The following is an 18,032-nucleotide window of genomic DNA, read 5'->3' as shown; positions in this document are numbered from 1 at the left end:
GAGCATTTCTAGAAATGTGATTGGCAATCAGCAGAGGGGCCAAGGGGACCCTGGTTTAGAAGATTCACAGCTCTGACAAGGAAGCATTAGATCCAATGAGTACGTACTGTGAGAGGAAAGACCAGAGACACTGCTTTTCATGTGTTATTATAGAGGAACTCAAGGGCTTTCCTTGGAATAATCAAAAGCTTGTGTAAAGGAGAAAGACAAAGATGCTAATCTGGAAAGATGCATGCACCCCAGTGTTCATAGCAGCACTATTTACAGTAGCCAAGACAGGGAAGCAACCTAAGTGTCCATCAACAGATGAATGGATAAAGGAGAAAAGAGAAAGTTAACACCAATATCACATAGGAATACAGTTCAAAATACTATATATGCGGAGGGTTATTTCCCTTTCACTAGTTCACTTTCCTTCCTACAGCTTCTCTATTTTCTGTAGGAAGGGCCCAGAGGTGATTGCCGTGTCCTCCCTCCCCTGAAAGAGGCACAGCTTTCCCCGGTCGTGGGGTTTGTGAGGGTCCTAACTTCCCACTGAGACTGACAAGCCTTCTGGTTTAGCTAGCGCAGTGTAAAACAACGGCAGTGAATCACTCTAGTTTACCTGAACTGTCTTTTCTACCTAGTTTCTCTTAGGTCACAGAGAGTTTTGGCAGGGAATTGGAAGCAAGTGTAGAATCAGGTGTAGCCTTGTGTGTGTACCATTGTGTAAAGGGTGGTTAATTACCATCTTCTGCTAGTTGGGTCTGTTGTGAATTCAGAGTGTAGGAGACGGGAAGGAAGACCTTGATAGCCCATCTGAAGATGTTTGATGCCTCAAACCATGTGAAGAACCAGGACTGTTAACACCAATGGGAGAAAGATCTTGGACAGATGCTTCACACAGTGGCCATCTAAGGGGACAAGAGCAATGCATGGTCAGGATAGCAAGGAAAACCCTTCTGGAACTAGAGTCACCAGTCCACACAAACCCCTGTCTCGGGCTCCCTCCCATGCAGGGAAGGCCCACCTGGAAGGCCCATCTGGAAGGCTCTCGGGCAGAGGCCGTGCCAGGTCAGCAGTGTTCGTGCAGCTTTTGGAAACAAGACCTCTGTTCACCACTCATTGGCCTTCACTTCCGCGAAAGATTTCTATGGGTTTTATCTGCTGTGCTGCCGAGGAGACCTTAGCTACTGTTTCCACTCCTGATGGGGCTTCGGATCCAGTTCTTTTTTTGTTGTTTTGCGATACGCGGGCCTCTCACTGTTGTGGCCTCTCCCGTTGCAGAGCACAGGCTCCGGACGCGCAGACCCAGCGGCCATGGCCCACGGGCCCTGCCGCTCCGCGGCATGTGGGATCCTCCCGGACCGGGGCACGAACCCGCGTCCCCTGCATCGGCAGGCGGACTCTCAACCACTGCGCCACCAGGGAAGCCCTCCAACGTTTTTAAAAAGAATGTTTAGTAAAATTAACAAAACTCTTGTCCCACCAGAGGGTTCTGACAACAGACATATCTTGATTATAACTCAGGTGTCTCCTCAACGTTTGCATATCTCCTTTTCAGGATTTGTTACATGGCAGAAATGCAGCCAAAAAATAAAACTCATGAAATATGGGAGTTTATAATAAGACTTGAAAGTCAGAATGACTCCTTGATCCGTGGGCTGCAGAATGGATGTAGTGTTAGCAGGCATGAAAACAACATGAATCTTGTTGAACATTCTTTCAGCACCTGCTCTTCTTGCAGCGAGAATAGATGCCAATATGATTCTGAGTTGGGTCACCTTGTTTGCACTTTTCCTAAATTCCCCAAAGGGCAATTGTTGATGCCTTCTTTTTAATTCAAAAGCATTTCCAGACAGTTTTCGATTTTAACCATCCTTTGGGTTTCGGATTATTGCCTTCCCACTGTGCTGTGGGAGGAGTGCTTTCCTTGGTGTCCTTTATTCCCAGCCCCCAAGAGTGGGAGTTGCTTTGGGGGGGTTACTAGGAGAAAAGGGATCCAGCCATTCTATCCCACATCAGTTTTGGAGGGGTGGTATTGGGAATGATGGTTCTTACTTTTGAACTTCTAAAGTTCAGCTGTTATTGGTTTGTAATGAAAGAAACCACCTGTTATGTATAAGCCAGTGGCCCATAGAGTAGTTGACGTGACTGAGATAGATTTGACCCTTCAGATCTGTTAGCAGTAGGGGCCTTAGGAAATGGGAGGCATATGTGTGTCAGTATGGTGACAGGTTCAGTGGCCAATTAGTGGGCCAGAACAAGCAGGCCAGACAATGTGGAAGGCTTGCAGACAGCTTGTAAGGTCCCACATGAAGAGTCATCCTCCCAAATGCCAGTAACACTCTTTTTCTGACCTCATTTTTCCAGCGTGCAGGTAAATGCCCTGATTTACAGCTTTAGAAGTAAATCCCTTGTGTTGAAAGGGAAATAAAGTCTAACACCTTAAAAACTCCAGCAAGCACAGTTCTTCAGTGATGAGAAGCTCTAGGTGCTTTGGATTAGGACACTGCTGTTGTTTTATACTTTTTCCTACGTAAGCTACACTGATATCAAACTCTCATCCTGTACCTAGGGGCCAAGAAAACACATGTCTGTTTGCAGATAGACCAGCCTTTTAGTCTTTTCCAAATTTCGAGAGAGGCCTACCCCAAAGGGTGAAAAGCTTAATTCTAGAGAATGGGGACGTTGTTTTTGACCTTATTAGCGTTCCTACCTGAAGTGTTGTTGTGGAAAAAATATGTATAGCTGATTCACTTTGTTATAAAGCAGAAACTAACACACCATTGTAAAGCAATTATACTCCAATGAAGATGTTAAAAAAAATAATAATAATAAGACCCTGGACTTCCCCGGTGGCGCAGTGGTAAAGAATCCACCTGCCAGTGCAGGCGACACGGATTTGATCCCTGGTGCAGGAAGATCCCACATGCCGCGGAGCAGCTAAGCCCGTGCGCCACAACTACTGAAGCCCGCGCGCCTAAAGCCCGTGCTCCGCAAGAAGAGAAGCCACCACAGTGAGAAACCCGCGCACCACAACGAAGGGTAGCCCCTGCTCGCCGCAACTAGAGAAAGCAACGTTTTCCACGTTTCCTGCGCGCAGCAACGAAGACCCAACACAGCCAAAAATAAATAAATAAGAAATACATAAGACCCTAAGGCTTTTGGGGAGACTTCATAAGGAATGAGCTTGGGACCTTTTTAGGAAAGTTAAGAGTAGAAAGTTCTCATGTGCTTTGTCCACTTCAACATCTTTATCTGTTAAAAGTGGGTCCGTATTTACCTAATGATGTGAGAGATCTGTACAAACAAGTTGTTACATTTGACAGGACACGTGTCAATGTTACCTTATTATACAAATATACAAATTATTGTTTCTTGTTTTGTGATACCATAGGCACTGAAATCCATATGGAATAATATATTTTGCATTATATTGAAATCTGAGAACTGAGTTTAAATATGTAGCTTTAGCACCTACGTTGTTCGTTTGGAATTGTGTTCGGTGTCGTTAACCCTCTTGTTAATCGGAAGTTCATGTATCTTCACTTATTTTTCTTTCCTCCTCATTTTTTTAGCCTATGATCTTAAGCCCTCACTGAGATGACTTGAGAGCCACCTTAACGAGGTGTCTGTAATAGCAGGAGCTGGGTTGAACTATTAAATATACCTCAGGTGGTAAATGTCATTTTCCTGCAGAAATGTTTAAATATAGACTTGGAAGGGTGCTTTCAAATGACTCTAAGTCCAAACATTTCTCCTTACTGCTCACGTTTGTTAAATGAAGGTCACTTACATAAAAGAAATCCTGGTGATATTTTAAACTTGAATAGGTATCTATTTAGTGTTCACTCCACTGTTCTCTCTAGGATCTAGGATTGTATTGAATCTCTGTAACATAGTTTTCAGATATAAATGTGTGAAGATAGTCCACTGGGTGGATTTTCAATATACACCTCAAAATATTTCCTGAACGTATATCAGTCTGTTGCCAGAGAACACGCTTACTTTTTTGTCTCTCTTTTTGTATATCTCCCATTTAGGCTACCGAGGACAGAAGGGAGAAAGAGGGGAACCGGGAATGGGGCTTCCAGGGAGCCCAGGACTTCCCGGGACCTCAGGTAATAGTGATATTATCATCTTCACAACATGAGCAAACCTCCCAAAATAGAAGCCATGCCTGCTCCCCGATGGCCCTTAGGTATCGCTGCAGGTGACACTGAATGACCCACGTTGGTTGGAGGGAGGGAGCAAATGCCATATGTTGACCCGTGTTCTGATGGGGTCTTTTATTTCATTAGCTCCGGGCCTGCCAGGCTCACCAGGTGCCCCAGGGCCCCAGGGCCCCCCAGGACCCAGTGGAAGGTGTAACCCAGGAGACTGCCTGTATCCCGTCTCTCACGCCCATCAGCAGACAGGTGGGAAATAACCATACCTGAGGACGACTTGATTCCCAGCCATCCCTCCTGCTGTTGGAGCTTTCTTAGTACTGTCAGACCCTCATGATTCATGGGTGACTTTTTTTTTGATGTAGGCCAGACATTAAGAGCAAAAATTGGAATCCTATTCCTATAGTAATGGTGAGATCAGTCTTTTTAGAATTTTTCCAAATTCATTCCATGTGTCTTGTTTCACCATTATTATGATTTTTATTCAGAGTTTTCTATGAAATATGCAAGCAAATCATATCATTAGTTCTTCTTCAAGAGGAAATGACATCTTATGATTTAGCAGACTGACGGCGATGTACGTTTTATAATCTCATCAACTTGTATCTGGCCTTTGATTTCTGAATTTTACAGTTTCAGACTTACCTGAAAGTTTTCTTGGTGTTTAAATTTACTAGCATTGCTAAAAATCTCATCACCTTTTTTGATATAGTGCATTGTTCCTGCTGAATGTTTTTTGACTACTTTTTATAGCTTAAGAATTCTTATACCATCCTGTATCCATTCTACTTATGCAGAGAAATAGATAGGCAATAAGACCTTCACTTCATAACTTATATTTTGGAAGAAAACCCAGGCGGCCGTTTTATCAGGGAGCCCAAAATCCTACCATAGCCAACTGCTGAAATGATTTTGTCGATTCTGTGTAATGAGCTCCGTTCAAAGCAATCGCACCGGCATGAGTATGTCCTGCATAAGAAGGGAGGCAAGAAGTCAAAGCCCAGCACTGTGGCCCCTGCACTGAGTTTCTCATTTGGGAAACAGAAAGCTGTTTTCCCTAGAAGGTATCTGGTAGTGAAGGCACCAAGCTGTCTTTGGTACTTTCGAAGCTTAAAGGGCCTCGCAAGGTCTTTGGGCCCCTGTATCCATTATCCTTCTGACCTCATCACTCTCAGAGTTTAAGAACCAGCCATCAGAACAAAGGATGGGACTTGTAGCAACTGGAAAAGAAACCCCCTTGACCTAGAAGATGAATGTGTGGAGTCAGCAGACGCATATTGCCAAGCCCAGAAGCTCTGGTGGAGAAGGATGTTTCTCAGAAGCTGCAGCAAGAGGTGCGGGGCAGAGAAGGAAAGCCACGAGACCCAACATGCAGCCGGCGCCGAGACCAGAGAGTCCACGCACTGCGGGGAAACAGGCACTGCCCGGACCACGTCCTCTGGCCAGGAACGAGAATGTGCGATTGCCAACCACATGGCTAAACGGTTCTTCTGTTGCCTGGCTCTACGTTATTTTGAGAAACTGTTGGTTGAAAACAATGGATTTCCTAGGGCACCGAGCATGAGGATATTGCTGACGTCTAAGTGGTGGGTCCCAGGGATACCGAGAGCGCCCAGAGCCCTCCCGCTGCAGACATCCCATCCCGAGGCCGTCGGGGCAAGCTGGGGAAAGCTGTGAGCAGGGTCTCGTGGGGAGCGTTGCTACATGAAGGCGGCTTCGTTCAAACGCACCCAGGGTTTGAACTGGGTTTCACTGTAGACGGGTGAACTGCTGGTCAGGTACTGTCTACGTGGCTGTGCGTACATGCAACCTTTTCATTATTTCATGTTGAATGATGCTGTATATTTCACTTCCAAGTTTATTTATTTTCTTTTCCAAGGTCATTTTATTTATTTCAAGTGTTGTTAACTTTAAATTGATTTTCTTCTTCATTTTCTTTCCTGTGCAATACCTACAATGGTGCTGTGTTTTAGACTTGACACAATCAGAATATACATACACATTTTCTTAGTAAAATGATCATTTATCACTCCCCCCCAAAAAATGTACAGAGATCTAAAATCTGGTGCTATGTGTATATCTTGAGCTTTTAATTTGTGGAACTTTAATTTGTTGAATTTTCTGAAAGCTTTACAACTCCTCTGCCACTCATAAATTTACTTGAACTTGTCATAAAGCTCAACATTTTATATGTTTTCAAAGATTATTTTTTCAAATTAGTTAATAGTTTGGTTCTCCTTTTGCCTCTTTGCTAATCCGGAAGTATTTATTTTAGCATTTTACTGTTTTCATGAACTTTTTTGCTATTGGTGATCGATGTATTTTTGTTTTCTTTGAGTCGATCCCTTCACAGACATCAGAAGACTCGCTTCACTTTCTTGTTTTATAAATTCTGCTTATTTTAATTCCAGAGAATATGTCATGTATCCTTTCCTACAAATGGTATATTTAGGAACCTTTCTTGTTCTAAATTCCATTAAGGCTGGGCTGGTTTATTCCTGCTTCAAGAATCTGGATTTATTCAGCTGGTTTGAGGAGCTGGTGCATATTACAAAGTAGAGCTGTCACAATGACACAGCCTGTTTTTTAACAACCGACACACGTGACTCAATCTACCTGGGGCGTAACCAGGGGAACAGGCTGTGTCACGTGGAGCGAGTCTCTGCTCAGCCACCTGTGTGTCCACCGTCTCATCTCTGTACACGAGATGTGGCCAAAAGCAGCAAGAAAGCCTGAGTCCAGCTAACACAACACCAAATAAAGCGGAGAGTTGGCGGTTGCCTGATTCTTTTAACAAAAAGAAAGGGGATAATTAAGGCCCCAAAGTCGGGTGTGAAAATTTCCCCTAACTGGCTCGGTGGTTGCCAGTTCTCTTGTATTGTTTTTGTTTTTTCCATTCCAAAACCTTTGTTTACTTTCACACAGATGTCAGTAATGTCCACAGCAGGGAAGAAGAATGACCACATTTCCTGAATTATCTCTTCTTTGGACTCCAGACAACATAAGTGTTCAAATACAAAAGAATTTTGGCCATGATGGCTATTAAATATTAAAATTGTGTTTACCCTATATGTTTGATTTCCAGTCTAACATTTTATACCAAGGTCAGTTAACACTGTCAGATAGAAATCCTTCTATGCAAAGAACAAGATATGACTTCAATTAATATTTATGGCCTTTGGAACCTAAAGGAAAAAGGAAGAATAATTCATGAGTTTGTTCCTTGTTCTTTCCTACTGAAGACATTAACCATTTTTTCATAACAGAAACACAGCCAGTCTTAACCTTTGAAATTTTTCACCTCATGATCAAAGTAATTTGATTAATGACTTTAAAGTATTGATAATCCCATAAGCTTATTTCTATGTTTCATGACATTGTTGAAACTTTAAAATTGTAGTCACTTTTATTATAGAACTTCAGTAATTATCTTAAGATGTGTTATCTGTAAAAGATGCCATTTGATGTTTGGGTTATAAAATAATGTTTTATGAATATGTTTTAGGAGTTAAATAAGATTTAGCCTTTCTGCAGTCTTTCTAATCTGTTGAGAACCTGTGATATACCTCCTGTTGTCCACAAGATGGTGTTTAAAGCAATTTGTATCAGAAGAACTGAACAGACTTGCAGAAATACAAATCTCGAAACAGTTTAGTGGGCAACAACTCAATCAGAACCTTTGCTTTTGCACTTATTCTTTTTTACTTTTGTAAATAATCTCTTGTTAATTTATCTTTTGTTATCTTGTTTTGTTCATTTATGTTTTTCTTCATTTTAAGTATCTTTATGAAGCAGGCACAGTAACTCTTGACTTGTTGGCTGTTTCAATTTTATTTCGTCAGGGGATTTATACGCCTAGTTACCTTGCAAAGTTACTATTTGTAACTTTAGTTTGTACGCTACCCTCCTATTTTAGTGATTAACATGAAAACCCTCGAGGAATCATCTTACCTTCTAAACAGAAGAGAAAGTCTCTTTTGGCAAATAAAAAGAATCTGGCTTATCACAAGAAGTAGACCATTTACAGACTTAGACAATGTCCAAATCTCCACATTGTTCAAAGTACTTAAAATTTTACAATTAGATTTGTATAATTATATTTTTCTAGAAATGTATCACTGTTTACAAAAGCAAGATAAGGAACACTATTTTTCAAAATACCATTTAAATTTTCCTAACACTGGTAATAATATCCTGATACTGAGACCCTCCAGGTTAAGTTATATGCTTAAGTTTTTTCCAATGAAGTCTCAGAATAGTTTTGCAGGTTTGTTCATTGCTCTCGTTTTAAAATTATTTTTCACATTTGTCCGTGTCCACCTTCTTAAGACACACAAGTGTTTATTGTCACTGCTTCCCGTGTTCTTTCCCAGTACTCTAGTGTGAAGGATCAGACCCCTTTTTATACCCCTATCTCTCTCTCGCTCACGGGTTACACGGCCTTCCAAGAGGGGGAGGTGCAGACAGAATTGAATTTGTGTCTTTTATGCCTATTACTTCAAAACAACTTAGCCCATTGAATTGTATTCATTCATTAGTTGCCAGGTAAAGGTAGCATTAATGACATTAAATGTGTTTAACTACTAGCAGTCTCAGGAAACAAGACAAATTGATAACTTCAGTTTTATTGTGCGGTATAGCTGGAGCTGTGACCAAAACATTTCACTCAGCAAAATCATGCCAGGGTAACTGGTCAAGCTCGTTACATTGAATGAAGAACCAGATGAGCACAGAGACCTCATCCAGAGAAGCAGACCCAGAATAGCAAAAATTTACCTCGAAGATAAGGCAGGCTTATAAAACCAAGCTACGTCTAAGAAAATCTAAATGGAAAAAATGTCGTGTTCAGAGCCAGCAGTGAGTGATACAGGTTACAACTCAAAGAGTTACCTACTTGCTTCACGAATTTGTCAAAAGAGAATACTAATAAAGTAGGAGGTTTCACTAAACTTGGGGGTAGTTCAATAAGCTTTGAGTTTATCAGAAGGGTGTGTGTCGCTTGACGATTAGAAGCATATGGGTATAAAGATGCTAATTACATGACAACTTTTTATCTGGCTGTATTATTTAAAGTACATTTTAGGGAAAAATATTTTTCGGTGTATTAATGTATTTAAATTCAGATTGTTTTATGGCATATTTTATAACTATTTTTAAGACTTAGGATGCATTTTTTGCCCATTTTGTTTGTTCCCTATCTTACCTCATCAAGCTCTTTAATTCAACATACTGATGTGAAGTGGAATGGCGCTCGTTTTTTGCTAGATCCCACATGGATATAATGCTTTGAGGCCTAGATTCCTGTATGTTCATGATGCATAATGAGCTTGTCCGTTATCTCAGCGATAAAGGATTTGACCCTAGATCGGGGAATTCCGAGGTGCCGTTGTTAACGGCATCTCTTCTTTGGCCGAAGGCTCACATTTCCGTCATTCTGATGGGTCTCAACCACAGGGCAACTGCGGAAGCACTCATGTGCCCCGCGTGAGCCACACGTATGCCCGAGGAACCAGCAAATGGGCCTGTTGCAGGGTTTGGCTCGACACCATGCTGGTAATTACACTTATGTTTGTCACATGAATCAATGCTTAGGTCGTAATAATTAAGTTTATAGCCCATCTCCAGGGCAGCTCATAAAAAGCTTGGCCTAATGATTTCAGATGAGAATTAAAAGCAGAAATAAAGGTCAGCGAGTAGCCAGGCCTTTGTGACTTTTGTCCCACAGAGTGATCTGCTCACTAAATCACGTGGGCTTGAGCGAGACGAGAATGTCACAGTTAACTTTTCTCATAAACATAAGCTCTTCCATCATGAGTGACAGGCCAATAGGCGACGAAAGGTTAAATACACAGCATGTTTCCTTAACTGAGATGAATCACACGAAAACATGCCAGTGGATTTAGATGTCCGCTTAGACTGGGAAATGATTTATGTAGTTCTTAACTGTCCTCGCCCTCAGCTCCCCTTATGACATAGTATATAAATTGACCATGTGCTAAGATATTTTCAGATCTTTTCATACAAGAATTTTCAACTTGGAGGTCAGAGACAATTTCAAATAAATCTTTAAAAAAGTTAGTTTCTTGGAGCCAGTTTCCATCATTTGTTTCTTTCTGTAGGTATTCTTAGAAAACTTGGCGTCAAGAGCAGGATGTGAAGGCATTGTTGAGGGGAAAGTTAGCATGGATTCCCATTTATTACGATTAAAAATAGGGCCAGTCAGCATCCTCTTTCTGATAACCAGATCTAACAAATACATTACAGTTCCTCTAGTTAATCATTTAAAGAGCACTTCGGCGTGTGTATTTATAGCCATACATTCTTATGGTAAACCAATTTTGATTTAATATTTACCGAGCCATGTGCATTAATGCTGCCATGTCCTAGACCACAAGCTCGCTAACAAAGATTCAGTACACGGCTGAAAAGTATCTATTTTACTCTCGGAAAAAAACAAAGAGACTTGACCTATGTTTATTGAACACAAACCTTCTAAAAAGATATTTTCAATAACTTATGTCCATTCCCTGTTTGTAAACGGCAGGATTACTAGTTGGCTAGTATTTTTTTTTTCTTAATATTGCTTTTTCACACCTTTTGCCAGGGCTCCCAGAAAATGTTTAAAAGCAATTTTCTTGTGATTTGGTGTGATTTTATGTATTTCTAGTGATCTTCCCCCCATACTGATCTATTTTTAAACCCAGAGATGTTGGATATCAGAGAGGCTGTAATAGCCAAAACATTAGATACTATAATCAGAGGTGATCTTCTAAAGCAGGGATTTACATTCAGCTTATTTCAGGCTGCAAGTAAATCAGATTTTATTTATGATGTTTAAGAATAGCAATATTCGTTTAGTCAGCTTGAAGTATTGTGTCCATAAATAATCAAATCAGTCATGAAACTGATGGGACTCATTCATACTCCTCTGCTAGACAAAGTCAATTATCCCAAACTATGCCAGGCAATTGATGTGCTCAGTCACCCCGGGAAGTGATGTCCATAGTTTTTAATCAACCTGTCAGATCTTTGGGATGAAAACCAGGTCAGGATGCCATAGAAGCACTGACTGGAAATAAATCATTTGCCCTTGGGTAAGTGACATGCCCGTTTCTAACCACCTGTACTTATTCACATGCTCTTCTCAGCAACTCTGACACTTCATCCAACTTTGAAAAATAATCCCAAAGGTTTTGAAGATTTCTGTTTTGCTAGAGAGAGAGATTTGGTCTAATTCAGTATTCATCAACTCTCTTTCATGGACACGATTCGTGAGATGCTTTTCTTTGCAATTTCTCAGTCAAGTATTTACTGCTTCTGTAAACTATGTGACCGAACTGGATTTACAGTGGATTGTTCCCACCATTTGGAATGTGCTCATTTTGCCCAATCTCTCTGTCAGTGGTTGTTTCCGGTCTTGCTGTATCTGTGAAGCTTGCTGTGCTGCCTTTTGTATATCAAGTTTGGAAAACAGTTGATTCAACTTTTCTTTGAAATTTTTTTTTTTAATTTTCTTATGAATCTGAAAGTATAGAACTGAGAAACATATTTATTTGGTTGTCTAATTTTTCTTTGATTGTATTTGACTATGTTACTCCAGTTAAAATAAAACCACCTTGGTGAAAAGACAAGGCAGTTTCTTTGCATTTATTTTCAGTACCTGAAAAGGTTTGCCGTTCATATGAAGACAATTTTAAGTAGTTATGACAGATATCTGTGCTTCCAAAGATTCTCTCTTCCCCAAGAAGGAAGACCATCCTTCCCAGGGTGTCAATGGCCCTGATCTATTGCGGCCAAGTTGGAATTATTTCCCTTAAACACAGTCCATACCAGAAGCACAGAACTAGATGCCGTGAGCAGTTTAAAAGAATCCCAAGTACAGACTATATAATGATTGATTTCACCAAACGCATCGGGCTAAAGTTTTTAAATGTAGAGAAAGTACACCTGAGGGAAAAAAAATGGCATCAAAGATCCTATTGGGGCTCACTCCCCTTGACGTGAGAGAACTGAGTGCCATAACTAAAAAGACATTGGCTCTTTGGAGCACAGTGCTATGGCCTGGGACAAGTCAGTGGTAGGCACTGTGACATAAAATGAATATATTAAGTCTGATCGATAGTTAACATGATGTTGTTGATGAAACAGCAGGCCAATGTGATTATGTAAGTAGTAATAAAGGGCTTGAGTGGTCAGGCAATACCTATCTTATTGATAAGAATACAGTGCTTCAGCTGAGCTGCCTTTATAAGAAAAACGGCAAAACACAAATCATTTTTGCATCAGTGAAGTTCTAACTAGGAGGGCGCTAACGCACCATTGAAGTCAGCGGTTCCACTCCTAGAAACCAAGCAAGGCCGGGCTTAGGGGCCCCGTGAAATCTCTGACATAGCATGCAGGCAGATTTGCCTACATGCGTTTGTGCATCCTTCTGGGGTATGGGTTCATAGTTTTCATTTCATTTCAGAAAGGTCCGTGAAGCCCTCCCCATCTCCCCCCAGTCCCCCACCAAACACATACATATGAAGAACTCTGTCCCAAAACAACACCCTCTGGGGAGCAGTAAGGGCGTTTTAATGTCTCTGTAGAAGGAATCACTAACATTATAAACATAAGCCTACAGAAATGAGGAAAGTTTTAAGTATCTAAATAATCTCAGTGACTTTTTTTCATTGAACGTGACTATAAGAAAACATGGCAAGAGATCAAGAAACCGTATTTATTGCTTCTTTGGTACAACCAGAGACGTTACCTCAAACCTTTAAAATAAATAATCTCATCGATAAAACTTACGAATGGCAGGATATTAAGATTCCTTCTTTGCTTTCACACAGAAGAGCCCAAAATATTAGCGGGTTTGGGACACAGTACAGTTCCACAAAACTTCAAGCTGGGGCTGAGGACCCACACGTGCAGCATGGAAACCGCTCCAAGCGGCACAGCACCCCCTGGCCCTCCCGGGATTTGGGGGGGATTCTGAGCACCAGTTCTATTGACGGTAGTGGGGTTTCTTCATAACCAGTCTGGTAATCATAGAGCTGAAACTATCATCTGAGAACAAGCTCTCAATAAAAAATGAAAAGAACTGCCGCAACTGAGGTAAACCAAACAGCTGTTTTTGTTTATTGGCTCCGTGGCCCATGACGTAACACACACGGATAGCACGTGCAAGTTCAAAACCCTGGGGACAGGACTACTGTCAGTTCTATTTGTTAGTTTGATCGATGACCCTGTGGCTCCTCTCCAAGGAAAAGGAAAGAGGATTTATTGAATAGCACCATTGTTCTAAACCTGATGGTCAGGTGGGACGTCTATCAATAGAATAACATTGAAGGTAAGGCACCGTCACCTGGGCCCTGGCTCCTGGGGGTGTTTCTCCTCCAAGCCCTTCGCCAGGCGTGGTTTGTGCAGACAGCCGTGCTGCACTAAGCCTTTGATGGATCTGGACCTTTGCTATTAAATGCCCGCTGCCCAGCCTGTAAGGTGCAGGAGGCTGGCTCGCAGAAACCAGCAGGGCCAGGAGGTCCCGGGGGGCCGGGTACACCAGGGATGCCTGCCACCCCTGGGGGGCCTCGCTCACCATCCCGGCCATTCCTCCCGTAGCTGGCAGGACCTGGGTCACCTGAAACACACAGAAGATGCACGTGTAAGCAGGAGTGCCCTCACGGCTAGAAACACAGAAGGCACTGGACCCTCCACCCTGCCCACTGCCCGGCAGCGTGTACAGAGGCCCTTGACAAACGCTTTTAGAAGTGACAGAGGATGATTAAAGCAGACGACGACGATGATGATGATGATGATATAATAAAACTCCTTCATTGCAGCTGGGTTGCTTCAAGATTAAAAGTGTTAGGAGACCTCACCTCTCTCACTCCTATTTCCATCAGAGGAGCTGAACTGCACAGTATGGTAGCCTCTCTACACAGACACCTACCGAGCCTGGGAACGTGGCCATGTCAAATGGGGGGTGAACCGTAAGTGCCAAACACGTCTGGACTTCGATTTTTTAATAATTCATTAATAACTTTGGTACTTATTGCACGATGAAATTATAATATTTTGGACCCTGGGTTAAATAATTATTAAATCCTACTATAAGTATACATACTAAATATTATTTAAATGAATTTCACCTGATTCTTTGGACTTTTCTAACGTGGCGACTAGCAGATTTAAAATTATACACTCAACTCATGTGGTTCACGTTGGGTTTCTTTGAACAGCACTCCGCTAGCAGCTGCCCTTATTTCTAGCGGGTTCCCAATTTCCGGGCAGGGAGAGGTACAGCTCGGTGGTGGGCAGAGGCAAACAGGTGGCTGGAAGTTCTCGCTCTGCCATTTATGAGTCAGGTGACGTCAGCAAGGCACTCCCCTCTCCGTCTCTTCCTCTACAGGACGGATGATGCTTGCCTGATAATAAAGTTCCGAGCCTGAATGCACCCGATAAATGACTATTAGAATGCTACGGATTCACGTCTCTTAGAAGACTGTGCGATGCACCCTGCAAAGCTGCCGGAAAGTCCTCTCATCGGGGGCTTTACCGCAGCCGGAACTACACGGTGTCCTAGGTTTCTTGGGGGCGTCGCTTTCTTTTGTCAAGTCCAGAAGTTGTTTGGTTCACCCACGAACCAGTGAGGCCCGGCGGCACGGCTCCCGTAACCGAGAGACATTTCGGCTGAACGTGTACTTCATCGCACCAGCAGCGCTGACATACTATTACTGCAAAGGTGGCAATAAGACAGCCGTGTAAAAGGAATCGTCTGTGCCAGGATAACACGGTCTTACACAGATCCTCATTGGTGTCAACTGTTTTAACTTGGCTGTTCAACCAAAAAGTTGAAAACCAAATCTATATGTTCAGCTATATATTTACTTAGGTTTACTTCCTTTCCTTCTCTCTTGGTGGTTTTTAGTTTTCTTTTCCTATTTTAGCGGTCTTGTTACATGTGTTTTTTGTTGGTCTTATTACAGTGATCTGGTCTTATTAAGCTGTCTTATTACACAGCCCGCATACTTTTAGAAGGGAACTAGGTTAGAGATTCTGCTTTAGCTATAACACCTCATTTTTCCTGCTTTATCTACAATTAGACCCACACAAAGCAACATTACAGGACAAAACATGACTAAGTTTTCAGAGAATAATTATCTCTGATTCTATACATCGCAAGGCTGTAGACAAGCAGATGTAAGTCATTTCCCTTCATTTGTCCCATGAGCTTTCATTTGACTATAATAAGTTGTGATGAAGCAGATGATTCTGTGTTTCCCTCTCAAGACAAGGCACCTGAGAAAGTCTCTCTCTAACCCACAGCACCCATCAACAAGGCTTCGGCAGAACCGTGCCTCTAGCAGAGCCTGTTCAGATCTCCGGGCGCTGGGACAGTTGAAGGTTAAGTTGATCTTTTAAGGATTAAAAAGAGAGGTCAGATATAAATGCATTTAACAGCTGATTTGCAGAGCTCCCACTGAGACATTCCAGGATGCCTTAACAAAAATCAAATCAAGATTAGGGGGAGAAAACGCCCAAAGGAGAGGTGGCACACGCAGTGACCACAGGGGCAGGGAGTGTAGGTTGGGATGGGCAGCTCCCGTGTTGTAAGCAGTGTCATCAGAACACAGCATGGCCATTAGTTTCCACGTTGCCCCAGCTGCTTTGGCACTACAAGGGCACAGGTGTGGGCGGCAACAGAAGCCACCTGGCCTGCAGAGCTCAAAGAATGTGGTCCTTTACCCAAAAAGTTTGCTGACTCCTGATGTAGTAAAGAAACTGCCCTGGATTAAGAAATCCGCCCTCTGTCTTCACGGGAGACCACAGACGTAATGGAAGCTGTAACACATCAGGGTTATGGAGACAGCAGGAAGGACTGAGGCATGCGGTGACCTGGAGAGTGGACGCCAGCATGTCCCCGCTGCCATGGCGAACACGGGCCAGGGCTGCCAGACCTCTGGTCATTTCAAGGGCAACTCAGAAGCTGAGTTTTTAAATAAATAGCTTTCCTTTTTTAGCCACTAATTTACTTTTTTAACATGTGTAACGCCAGCCTCCTGCCTAAGACCTAAAACTTCAGGGAGTTTCTTTTCTACTACACAAGCAGTATGAAAAAGCAGAAGGAGAACTTTTTTTCAAGTTGAGCTCCCCCACTTTAACACAGTCCAGGAGAGGGTGTTTCCAATGACTGAGTTTATTCCAGATTCCTGCGTATTCTCCAAGGAAAGAGTCGATGAAACTGTCCTGTCTCCCCTGGATTTATTCTAAGACAAGCACATGGAGCCCAAGTCTTCCTCTGGCAAACACAGCAAGTTGGAGCGTTGGGTAAGTCATCACCAGCCCACCAGCATTCCCTTTACCCTGTGCCACTCCCTGGCGATCCCACTTTCCTGGTGTGTAAACTGAGAGAGTGAAGGTGAAATCCAGAGTCACACAGCCACGTGGCTAGAAAGTGCTGGAGTTAGAAATGAGGGCCCTGGACCCCTCCTCCATCCTAACTGTGCTTCCACACCTACTGATTTGCTAACTCTGACAAGGTGTATCCATGAGTGCGTGTGTGTGTGTGTGTGTGTGTGTGTGTGTGTGTGTGTGTGTGGTTTAATTCATTGAGCCTGAATTGACTGAGAGGCAGAAAGAGACACGATAGCCAAGCATGACTAACGATTCTTCTGCAACTCTAACTATCACAAGTGACTGAGGTGAAATGGCCAGAGGAAAAAAAAAACAGCCTTCCCATAACAGCTTATGAGTTTCTGGTGAACCCTGACCTTGGGCATCTACCCTCCAAGGTGCTCTAAGACTATTATGTGGGAGCCAAATTTGGGGGTGACACCAAGTCGTTCAGGAAGTCCAGCGGCTGCGTTAGCAAATATTTATAAACCACTTTCCAACTCTTATGAGGAAGAGAAAGCACGGATGTGAAGTGTTCTCATTCTGCTTTGCCTACCTCACGGGTCCGTAGCTACACTAACTGCCTAATCATTACACAGTTTTCTGAAATTTCAAGGACCTGTAAAATGTTATTGCCAAACTTTTCATGATTTTTTTTTTTAAATGAATGTCTGTGCCATTCTCTGAGCTGACAGGAGAGGGCAGTCGTGTTACACTGACAGAGGCGCAACCTGGCTGGAACATTCTTTGGAACCTAATAAATAATACCTGCTACGGAATAAAAGGGGCTGTACATGGCAGGCTTTAAAAACAAAACAAAACCTGGAAATAATTTTCAGCATTAAATAGGGAATTTCTTACATTTCTCACCTCGTACCGAGCTAACTTTTGTGGTGTTTGACAAAGCACATATGTTTAAGGATGTGGTGTATACAGTGGCCTGTTTACATAAGATGCCCAAGACCGAATAAAATAGTGGAAACAGGACAGCAGTGGAAATAGAGGAGAAATGACTACTGCTACACATAAAGGTAGCAGTTAGGTAGCAGTTACTGCTACCTAAAACAGGTGTGCCCCTTGCGCCTGGGGACTTTTTCCACCCAGTATTCACAAGTGAATCTCACCTATCTGCAAATCTTGCACAAGAAACCTGGCATGATGAGCGCAGGTCAGCTCTAACCTCCCAGGAACATTCACACACGACCATCATTTAACTTCCTCCTTCCCCCAGTGCGTTTAGATGCACAAAGAGGAAGTGAAGACCCACTCTCAAATATTTTTTCTTCAAATCCCCAGAGTGCCAAGGAACTAGTCCCCAATGGACCAGGCAGGCAAAAAGATACTGGTGATGAGACAGCCCCATCCAACAACCCACCGAAGGGCTCTGGTAAGAGACGGGGGGTAGGGGCAGGGATGGGGTCTAAGGCCCCAGGGGTCTCGCTCGATCTGGTCCCCACAGCTCCACGAGAGAGGCAGAAAGGGGATCGTGCCGAAGTCAGATGC

The 18,032-nt window shown here is 42.8% G+C and overlaps 2 protein-coding genes across 2 annotated transcripts in view; one reads left to right on the top strand and one right to left on the bottom strand.

Annotated features, from left to right (window-relative positions):
• COL19A1 (collagen type XIX alpha 1 chain) overlaps positions 1 to 4,993 on the top strand; it is a 349,797-nt gene extending 344,804 nt beyond the window's left edge. Inside the window, exons 49-50 of the mRNA XM_027093224.1 lie at positions 4,026 to 4,103; positions 4,284 to 4,993. Coding sequence (XP_026949025.1) covers positions 4,026 to 4,103; positions 4,284 to 4,411 — 206 coding nt within the window. The 3' untranslated portion in view covers positions 4,412 to 4,993. The remainder of the gene's footprint in view (positions 1 to 4,025; positions 4,104 to 4,283) is intronic.
• A 7,863-nt stretch (positions 4,994 to 12,856) lies between these two features.
• Positions 12,857 to 18,032, bottom strand: part of COL9A1 (collagen type IX alpha 1 chain) — a 90,225-nt gene continuing 85,049 nt past the window's right edge. The window contains exon 38 of the mRNA XM_027093211.1: positions 12,857 to 13,773. Within this exon, the coding sequence (XP_026949012.1) occupies positions 13,577 to 13,773 (197 nt within the window). The 3' untranslated portion in view covers positions 12,857 to 13,576. The remainder of the gene's footprint in view (positions 13,774 to 18,032) is intronic.

The sequence above is a fragment of the Aethalodelphis obliquidens genome, unplaced genomic scaffold (assembly GCF_003676395.1).
Source record: "Aethalodelphis obliquidens isolate GAN/ISIS:26980383/991018 unplaced genomic scaffold, ASM367639v1 scaffold3, whole genome shotgun sequence".
Classification (NCBI taxonomy): Eukaryota; Metazoa; Chordata; class Mammalia; order Artiodactyla; family Delphinidae; genus Aethalodelphis; species Aethalodelphis obliquidens.
The sequence above is the reverse complement of the archived record's forward strand: the minus strand, read 5'-3'. Positions and strand labels throughout refer to the sequence as shown.